Consider the following 10,805-nt stretch of genomic DNA (forward strand, 5'->3'; position numbering starts at 1 on the left):
CAACAAAGTCCACCGGGGTACACATCTATATTTTTATTTACTTTTTTTACCTCCCTAAACTGGAAGATTACCCACATCTGTAGTCATGCATGTGTGGGCGTGCGTGCGTGCGTGCATATATATATGTATGTATGTATCTGCTTACTTGTATTTGTTGTACTTGTTTGCTAATAGATTTGATCTGAGAAGTGTTGCCTTGTGATAGAGATATATATATACATTATATGTAAATATTCAACTCTCATTTACTTTTTTATGACATGGAACTCGGATATAACCACAGTAAGTTTTGGTTTTCTTTTTAATTTTTTAAATTGTGTTCTCTGTTTTGTCCAATTTTCTAATTTAATTTTGTAAAACGGTTAACACTGTGAAGGCACCAGGATCTTTCTGAATTGACGGGCACCACTTGTTTTCTTAACGAAACATCCAGGAACCACAAATTATGTAATAGCATCAGCTCAAAATAGCTTTATTCTTCCTCTTCAAAGTTGTTGCTTTGTATCCTATAATCATATCATTTTAATGTCTACTTTTCAATTTTCCCAATTGGTCTGACGGACTTTGATGAAGCAGACTTTTTCTAAAGCTGGATGTCCTTCCTGTCATCAACCTGTTCCTGTTTCAAGCAAGGTAGAATTTCGCTATACACAGGCATGTTTTCAGTAACGATGGGAAACAAATGACACTACTTCTATCGCAGTGACGCTTGTTACCTGTGTAGTGCAATATCAAGTTGGAGGCGCAATGGCCCAGTGGTCAGGGCAGCGGACTCGCGGTTTCGATTCCCAGACCGGGCGTTGTGAGTTTTTATTGAGCGAAAACACCTGAAAGCTCCACGAGGCTCCGGCAGGGGATAGTGGCGAACCCTGCTGTACTCTTCCACCACAACTTTCTCTCACTCTTTCTTCCTGTTTCTGTTGTGCCTGTAATTCAAAGGGTCAGCCTTGTCACACTGTGTCACGCTGAATATCCCCGAGAATTACGTTAAGGGTACACGTGTCTGTGGAGTGCTCAGCCACTTGCACGTTAATGTCACGAGCAGGCTGTTCCATTGATCGGATCAGCTGGAACCCTCGACGTCGTAAGCGACGGAGTGCCAACTGCAATATCAAGTCAAGGAAACGCAAACACAAACACCCGACGCTATACAATAAATAATTTACTATTTCAATTCATAAATTTTACATCTTAAAAAATTACCCATTATCAATAGGTAACAGTAGTAAAACCTACTCATGCATAATGTTAAAACATGCATGAGTAGGTTTTACTATTGTTACCTAATAAACAGAGCAGCAAATGTCTGAGAATTACGCTTACACCATTTTTCAGTTTTTCAAAATTTTTTCTAGTTTCAATGAATAATCCAAGATTCTTAAAGACCTTTTCTGACTGATTTGAAAAATAACATTACGATTTGATATGGACACAAATAATAAACAGACATACTCGTTATTAACCTATATACTTTCTCTTTTACATATATATCTCTAAGTACCACTATAAACATAATGCATAGGCTTGGTTTTCATCTCTTCAGATAATTTTCTAAGGAATTAAAATAATTTCACTTTTTTTTCTGTAAAAACGTCTGGTTTGATTTTAACAACTGCAACAAAGGATGAAAGAAAAAAAAAACTTATATTAAACATCCGCTTCAGATTGTTTTCTTTTGCGCTAATAAGAGATTTCGGTCAAACTCTAGTGCTTGACCGTGATTTCTACGTTGTTGGGTTAAATAGGGGCCAAGTGTTTCCTCATATTTCAACCCACCCTCTTACACAGCGATATATTAGGTCTTAGATACACGATGTCTGAAATAAAAACATGGGATTGAAAGAATATCCTTGATCATACGTTTGTCTACTCGATCAGGATAAACGACTTCAAAAATTTAGAATAGCTTCTTTGTAACATGAAACCGAGGAAAATAAGAGACAAACACAAGCGTTCAAGAGTTAAACGACACTTTTCTGAGACGCTGCTCTTTTTTATGGTTTTTCAGAAGCATTTTTCAAACCAAGACGATTTTATTACTATTACAAACGGAATGACTTTTATAGATTTTACAAAAAATTTTAAACGATGGTGCGACATAAAACATTGAAAAGGTTTACCCCTAAAGCCAACAGTTCTAAGGCAATCCACTCTGAACAATCTAATCGCCGGAAAATCCATATGGATTCATTAGAATGTAAGAGTAAATTCTGCCAGTGTTGGAAAGATGATAAAGATAGCAAACTACCAAATGCTGAAACAATCACCGCAAAGTTACAAGTTAACAAAATGAGAAAAGAAGTGGTCCCAAAATTCAATAATGCCACACAGAATGTAAGTTTTCTATCTTTAATGTAAAACTAGTTTTAGGATTTGTATTTCATCTGGTGGGCCGATAAAATAAATACCAGTCAAATCCGGTGTATTAAATCTACTTCGCCCCTTCAACAAAATGTATTGTGTTTAAAATCGTTATTTAAACTTAGACCAATTATTAAAAAACAAAACAAAAACGCTACAATTATAACGATGAAGGGAAATTAACTATAAGGAAATAATTAGAATGTATATATTCAATTAGTTATTAAATTCATAGATTTTAGAAATATTTATTACCTATTCTAATTATTTACTTGAATCTACACAATGATTCCTAAACATAGGTATCGTCCATGAATTTTTAGGGAAAGGGAACAGATGATTATACAATATAAACTTAACTTCTTTATAAATGCTGTATTCAATTATACAGGGCATAATTTAAAAAGAAAAAAGTATTTCAGAATTTTATCTTGCATCTTTCTAACATAATACCAGTACTTGGGTTATTGACAAGTGATAGCTCAAGAAAGAGCCTGTTATAGCTTTAGTTAAGCTATACAGAAAAAAATCAATGGAGAACCTGACTATATTGGGGAAAGATTTATTTATTTAAACACATGAGAACGTGAGCCGTCGGTCAACTCGTGCTTCGTAGAAGTCCCGTCTAATCGGAAGTTCACTTCGCTGCAGACCAGCTCCTTAATTAGCCCGCAGCGCAGTTCCTGTCTACAGTTTGTCCATCATAAATCCTTAGGCAGTGCCCTATACACTGTCGGCAATTAAGCGGTTTTTATAAGCTCGTACACCTAAATAAAACGTCAAATACAATAACTTGTGATTGATCCCAAAACTCAAACCAGGATGATTTTAGGTCTGAACTAGTTAAGCAAGTTGAAACAATAAACACAATCGTTAATAGCACTGCCTAACGTTTAGGCTAAATTTTTCAAAGCTTCTTTTTTTTCTTCTCCTGATTTCAAAAATACCCTTAGATTTTGCCTGCTATGAATACTTTAAGAGATAATCATAGTTTTATATTGGAAGAAAAAATAATTTGTTGCGGTAATGCTTTACTGACCTTATTTACATGTACGACAATATCAATCAAGTAATATTTTTGTAATCATTTTTTGCATCTCACTTTAAACTAAACTGAAAATGTAAGTAGGCATATGATGAGCTCACAGTAGAAATGCATTAAAGATCGTATTTTCCAACTGTGAGCACCTTTATCTTTACAGGCAAGTGACCATATATAGTTTCCCATCATGGCAGTGTCTCATTCATTTTCCTCTGTATCTCTTCTCCATTGCAGCAATGTCCTAGTGGAATTTCTCACCATGCTCCTCACTGACTTGACCTGAGTTTTCAGGAAAGAAGTCCAAATTTGAATGCAAAAAGTACACTTCGATAGCCTAAGTTCTTAAAAAACTCTCATTAAACTTTGCCAATAGCTGCTTGTTGTTGAGATTTTTGCTGTTACCTGGGAAACCATGAACTATGTCACGATATGCACATCATGTCTCTCTTTCGACATTACTCATTGCCTTTTCAAACATTGTAAAATTGCAATCCTTAACCTTTGCCTCAGGTAGCTTTGGAAAGAGTAGACGAATTTCTTGAAAGGTTTCTCCATCATGATCTAAAGCCTTCACAAACTGTTTGACCAAATCCAGTTTTATGTGAAGTGGAGGTAACAAAACCTTGGCAGGCTCTACAATAGGTTGTCTTATAACATTTTGCTTTCAGGCTGCATGTCATCCCATGGGAGCCACTTACCCTTCCGGTAATGTTCATGATCAGCTCTGCTGTGCCATAGGCAAAGGAAGTATGAATATTTTGTGTACCCACCCAGTAGTCCAAGCAAGAAGGCAAACATCTTAAAATCACCACAAACTTCCCACTTATAGCCTGCATATTTTACTTCCTGTACAAACTTTTTAATATTTTCATATTCTTTCTTCATCTGTACAGAGTATGCTATAGGTAAGATGAATACTGATTTCCATTGTGCAGTAAGACTGCTTTGAGGCTTGTTGCTGAGCTATGAAAAGTCGCCATTTTTTGGGTCATGATCAATTCCAATAGCTGAAAACAAGCCACTTATATCATTGTATACTTCGAATTCCTTATGTCACTTCCTGTACACTGTTGATTTGCAATTCTCCTCCAATAAATTCCATTCCTTCAGCCTGAATGTTAAAAGTTCAGCTCCTGACTTAGGCCTAAATTCCTGATGAGATCACCCAGTTCATGTTGATTTGGAAAGTGTGGGCAGGTACTCATTCTTGTCTTGAACACTTCATCCATTTCTTGTTTGCTGCTACTTTCAGACTCTCCTGATGACCCTTCCACAGTATCTTCTACTTGACAAGATAAAATGTTTGCATATAATAACTTGAACCATAGTATGAGTTTTATTAGTAGCCATAATATTGAAAGAAAACTGGGATCTTTTCTGTTTGGCTGCCAAGATTTCAAAAATCAAAGTTTATTGAAAACTTAAAATTTGGTACATTAATGTAGTCACCAATATGTATTCCCACCCCGTTTTCTTGTACTCATAAAATGCTTCTTCATTTTGCATAATTTTCTTTTGGGGATAACATCCTTTTCTTGCAAGTACAAAACTACATCCTCCTCTGGTGCGTGGTTTAAGGCCTATTTGATTGCTATTTTTAGCACATATGACAACCACCTCAATGACTAAAACATATTAGTCAAAATGTGCTTTCTTGCAGACAAAAGAGCCCTCATGTTTGGCTTGTTACTATGGAAACAGGCATGAATGTGTCTGTGGCTTACGATTGGTTAAAATTACCTAAAATTTTCAAACTTTAATAGCTAATAACTCTTTATTTATTGATTTATGGTGAAAATGATTTTCATGGCATTGATTAGCATATAAAAGTATATCATTACATTGAATATGAAATCAGTTCGAACAGGAATTGAAGAGATTGAAAATTGGCAACCAAACAGAAAAGATCTGAAAACTGAGTTAAATGTTTTTAACCTTTAAATTTTGATTATTTTATCCAGAATATGAAATTTAAATTTCATTTAAACATTACAATGGGATTTTTTAACATTTTCTGGTGGTTATGACACCAGTAACTTGTCATCATGGGGTAAAAGAAGCAGGTATGCTGGAATACTGAAGTACTTGTCTTCCTTTAACTTTTTTGTACTTTTTATGTCAGTCATGCAAAAATAGCAATCATCGTGATGGTTTTTTTGGCTCTCGCCATACACTTAGAATAGCAAAAGGCACGGCTCAAGTAGTATAGATTTTCTAAGCCTTTATATTTTTTTAACCCACACCGCCCCTAGTTGTCCCTTGCGATGCATCAGTGTTTTCGGCGTACCGTTTGAAAACTACTGCTTTAAGCATTAAGCCATTTAACTAGGTGATGTAGTCTCAATTCTCACCTGCTGCTCTCTTCCATCTATAGCGTTATTACCTCCGCCTTAGTGAAGGCGGAGATATTGTTTTCAGTCATGTTTGTTTGTTTGTGGACAAGATATCTCAAGAACCGCTAGATGAAACTTGCAGGGATGTTTGGCCTCATGACTGGCACGAACCGATTAGATTTTGGGAGCAATCCAGTACCGGACAAGAATTCTGGATTATTTTTCATATTTTTTAACTTAGAGCAGTCAGGTTCATTTTTAGTATTCTCGTTTGTGAGCGTAGTCGTGTTTCTTTCAAATATTCTCATTTTAAAAATCATCTTTGGCTAATCGCTGAGATGATGTTGGTGTAACCTTGGCAGAGGTTTGTGCTCTTGTTCGTATTTATATTTTGTGTGTGCTAGACTTTTAAACTCTTATTTGCATTAGTTTTGTTTTACATCTAAGCAGTTTTGTTTGGTCAACTCTAATGATGACCAGTTAAACGAGACTGATTAATAACCATGACTGGTTTTGAAGTCAATATTTCACGATCTCAAATGAAGATTAATTATTCGCTTTCTGAAACGTTTATGACATACAAGAATAAATTACTTAAATAATGACCTCAAATATCTTTATTTTCATTTACAAAAATACATGACACTAAAATGTAGGAAACAATCAATAATTTTTATATGTTTTGTTTTAATGACAAATGAAAGCAGTTATCCTCAAACTGACAAAGACTAGGCCTTCCACCAAATAAATAAATAACAATAATGACATTTCCCCTTCCCCTTATTAATGAGAAGACAAAATAAAGTTTGCATCCACATTATTCTTCTTTCTTTTGTCTCGGTATTGGATAGATTTCAAATGTTTAAAATTATTTTAATTCTATTTATATATGGAAATTTGTCCACTCTGTTTTCAGTCCTCACAGCTTCCTCTTCCCTTACTTATAAGAAATACTAGTTTAAAGGAAATAAAATTTAAAGTTTATTATGGGGTGGTGGTTTTCAGGAATTATAAAGTAAAAAGAGCGAAAATAAACTTACCAGCAATAAATTTAACTTGATCACTAAATGGAAAATTGCAGCCACTAGCATTTAAAATTTGCTAAATAACTATGTAAAATTTCTGAATTCAAATGGTTTAGTATCCAAATGATATGTAAAGACAAACATTTTCAATAATAACAACAGTAACAAATCTAAGATATAGAGTTCAATGTCAAGGCTTTTGGAATTATTTTTAAAAATTGATCATTAAGAGATACTAATCAGACATAAATGCCAAATTATGTAAACTATGCTGTGTCTTAAATACCACAAGTATTTAACAAGAGCCTGCCACCTCGTTTGGGAAGACGTATGCAGTACTTCCCAGACTAAACATACACATCTTATAATGATTCTGCTTATTTGTGCGTTACTTAGCCCATCCATAATGCTTTCATGTGATTAGCTGAAGGAAAAGGTGAAGAGCGAGAGAAAAAGAAATAGAAAGTAAAGAGGGAGAGAGAAAAAGGGGGAAAGAGAAGCTTCCATGAGGTGAGGTAGAGGGAACATAATTGTAATGCTTTCACGTGATTAGTTGAAAGGAAAGAGGAAGTAAGAAAAAGGAGAGAGAAAAAGAGGATAATGCAAAGTGGGAGAGAGTAGCGTCTATGACGTGAGGTAGTGAGGATGTAATATTTATTACATGGTTAAAAAAGTTAGTTGAAGGCAGTGATATAGAGGAGGAGAGTTAGGAATATAATTTTAGCAGAGGGGTGATGTTCTGATGGGAGGTTATAGAAAGGCAGAGAGTGAGAGAGAGAAATATTGATGACAGTGGTGGCGGTGAATGGAAAGGTGTTCGTAAATTGAAATGTGTATTGGCTTTGACTCATCGTCTTGGCTTATATGTTACCAATAATGTGGTTTTCAGATCATGCCATGTTGCATTTTTACCCCCGTGAAATTGTGACCCCTATATTTTACATCTAAAATAATTTTTTTTTACTATAAAATATTTGTTTTCTAGGTATGAAATAGTGACCATATAAATCTTAGAATGTAATTTTTTTTGTTAATGGGGAAAAATGGAAAAATAAGAGTGACTATTTATTCTATGAGTGCTGTGTATTATGTCTATAAAATTGTGTATAAAGTATATAAAGTGCATTACGTAATTATCATATTCCAATTTCCTTTACTTTTCAATGATTAGCAGATGAGCGACTATCTTTTGATACAGACAAAACACAGGCTACGCTTCAGGTTTTTTGGATTAAAGTTTTCAGAAATAATCCAATAAGTTAACCATTAATTCCATGAAATAATCACGGATCCTGCTAGAATTAATAAACCTAAAAAGTAAACAATTCCCAATTGATTATAATAATTATAAAAATGCTAATTTAATACATTAAATTCACTGTATAATTCAGTAAATGACTAATGTGATATTTTTGTGTGAGGCAAGCACAATCTCCCTGTGCTTTTCAACAAGTACATAACTATAATTCTCAGTATCTATGTTCCTCAGTATCTATGTGTATTGGGCCCAATATTCCTGGTACTTATGTTCACCAGTCCCTATGCCCCATTATACCTATATTCTCTGGTATCGATGTACCCCAGCATCTATGTTTCCCCGCCCACTTTTATGTTATCAAGTACCTATGTTTCCTCATATTTATATTATACTGTCCCTATAGAAATGTTTAAATAAAATTAACATTACATAACTATATGTTATTCATCTTTTCTCCGAGCTGGTGATCATGTGTTTCAAAAGATTAGTTAGTAAACATTACGAAGAGTGCTTACTCTTCTGCATATGATGTCATCTAACAAGGAACTGATGAATAGCTCTTGAAATCCAAATTTTGGACCATCCCCATGCCTAAGGAATGAAGTGACACTACTGTCTCAATAAGTGTTTGCCTAGCTTTCTATATACCATTATCTAGATGGGTCTTTGTCCAGGTCTTTAAACAGTATTGTCTAGAATGGCTTGAATTGGTAATGTGCAGATACTTGCATGTCGGCGTCACAAATTGTGTAATGGTTGTGGTTTAAAGATGTCCATGGAATAAATGATAGAAGATAAAAACAGTAGATGGCCTTTATTTTACTGTTATGATATAAAATATTTCTGCTTCGAGTTACATAAAGATTAGTTGAAGTTCGGTTGTTCATTTCAAAGGTAGTTGTGTTCATCTGTGTGCTAGGTAAACGGAAGGAAGGAGAGAGAAAGTGTAATAGAATTTACCACTCCATTTGTTAGCATGCCAAGTAAAATACTTAGCAGCATTTCGCCCGTAGCGACCTTCTGAGTTCAAATTCCACCAAGGTCGACTTCACCTTTCATTTTTTCGGGGTCTATTAACTCAGTACCAGGTGCATACTGGGTTGATCTAATCGACTGCCCCCCCCCTCCCCAAAAGTTTCAGGCCTTGTGCCTAGAGTATAAGAGAATTTACCTCTCCATTTTGACAAGTAGAGGGTGAGAGTTAACATGCAAGAGGTGCTCCCTTTTCCAGGCGAAAGACTAAGATGCACTTTAGGCAAGGCACCGAGCGAAATAGGAAGAACTGAATTTATATTTTCTTAACTAAATTAAGTAAGGCTAAACAAAAGATTTTCCGTCAGTTATCTTGTTTGAACTGTATTTAACCTCAGGATTTACAGGAAACAATAGGATTTATCTAAATATGATTGTGGATTTCGGTAAATTTCTTAGTGCCAACATCGAGAACAATAGGAAGGAACTCATAGAAAAATCTAGACTAGGTTTCGAATCGCGGCTGAGAATCCAGGAAGTGATTCGCTTCAGGATATTTACGATAGGATGTTTACTAAACTCTTTACACTGTAGGAGATATATAAGGGAGTCGTAACCAAGAATCGAAACTTCGGTCTTCACATTTGTTTCCTTTGTTCTCAGAATTTGTTTACCTGTCAAATAAGCCCATTCAATTCGTACATATTGCAGTAGAGTTCACCGCAAAGCGAATCATTAGTGATACAACCTGAACGGCACATATCAGTTCGGAAGGAAGTCATTAAATGCATCTCCATTTCACAGAAGAAATGACTCTACCAACTCTTAATAACAGAACTCGGTGATAAACTAAAAAAAGAAAAAAAAAGTCTCAGCTCTTGCTAAGGCGAGAACTGCGTCGGTTTTCTTTTTCTTTCTTAAAAACAAAAAAAACATTTCAGGACGAAGTATTTAAACAATTATTCCTGAAGCAACTGCCTTCCACTAGGCAAGTCATCCTCGCATCCACCATCTCTGTTCAGAAGTTGGCTCAGTTAACACCAATTATACCTTCTATAAACCCTTTCTCTCTCAACTTGTTTGTATTCCCTCACCATATGCATACGTATCTATGCGTGAGCGTATGTATACAAGTAAATATTTTTGTCTGTAAAAATATTTTTATATGTGATAAAGCCTTTTGTTGACACTTTATTAATAAATACTACTCCTTCCCTTTAAAGGTGTACCTGATAATTAAAATTGTTGAAGAGAAATGCTCGTTTCATCTTCACATTTCTCTTGCAGTTTTAACACCACAAAATCATTCGAAACTATATATATATATATTTATGCTAACTTGAAATTAATTCATTTGGCTGTAAGGTAAATAACGTAATTATAATTGCATCGATAATTTCAAACCTAAACAATCGGTTAATTAATGCTGAATATAGATTGTATGCAAAATGTCAAGATGAGACCCAACTACGTCAAATAGCGTCTATATGTTTGTTCAGTCCACCTATTCTATTTAGAGTTTTCACTCTGTAGTGAAACTACCTATCGTCACTAGATACAAAACTACTATCGCCATTACATACAATCTTCTCATTTAAATATAAATAAATGCGAGCGTAGTAGAGAACCCATTCCTTGTCCATCACGTGACTGATCATTATTCGAATCGGCAACTTCTTCGAACCGTTCCCGCCAGAACGCAAACTGACCAATCACGGCCGCTAATAAGGTCACGTGATAGAGTAAAATTCTGAAGCCATCGGGAGCCCATAGTTTGTTATAAATAGCTTTAACTCGGCAACCAAATTTGTCTC

At 34.9% G+C, this 10,805-nt stretch overlaps 1 protein-coding gene and 1 long non-coding RNA gene across 4 annotated transcripts in view; one reads left to right on the top strand and one right to left on the bottom strand.

The window, feature by feature from the left end:
• LOC128247568 (uncharacterized) overlaps nt 1-10,805 on the bottom strand; it is a 100,084-nt gene that overhangs the window by 83,470 nt on the left and 5,809 nt on the right. The gene's annotated exons all lie outside the window — the stretch shown is intronic.
• LOC106873009 (uncharacterized) overlaps nt 1,931-10,805 on the top strand; it is an 88,630-nt gene continuing 79,755 nt past the window's right edge. The window contains exon 1 of one of the 3 annotated variants that reach the window (XM_052966964.1): nt 1,931-2,334. In XM_052966964.1, the coding sequence (XP_052822924.1) occupies nt 2,089-2,334 (246 nt within the window). In that variant the 5' untranslated portion in view covers nt 1,931-2,088. The remainder of the gene's footprint in view (nt 2,335-10,805) is intronic. The other 2 variants (XM_052966949.1, XM_014920208.2) reach the window with 2 other exon arrangements.

This window comes from Octopus bimaculoides, chromosome 1 (assembly GCF_001194135.2).
Source record: "Octopus bimaculoides isolate UCB-OBI-ISO-001 chromosome 1, ASM119413v2, whole genome shotgun sequence".
Lineage (NCBI taxonomy): Eukaryota > Metazoa > Mollusca > Cephalopoda > Octopoda > Octopodidae > Octopus > Octopus bimaculoides.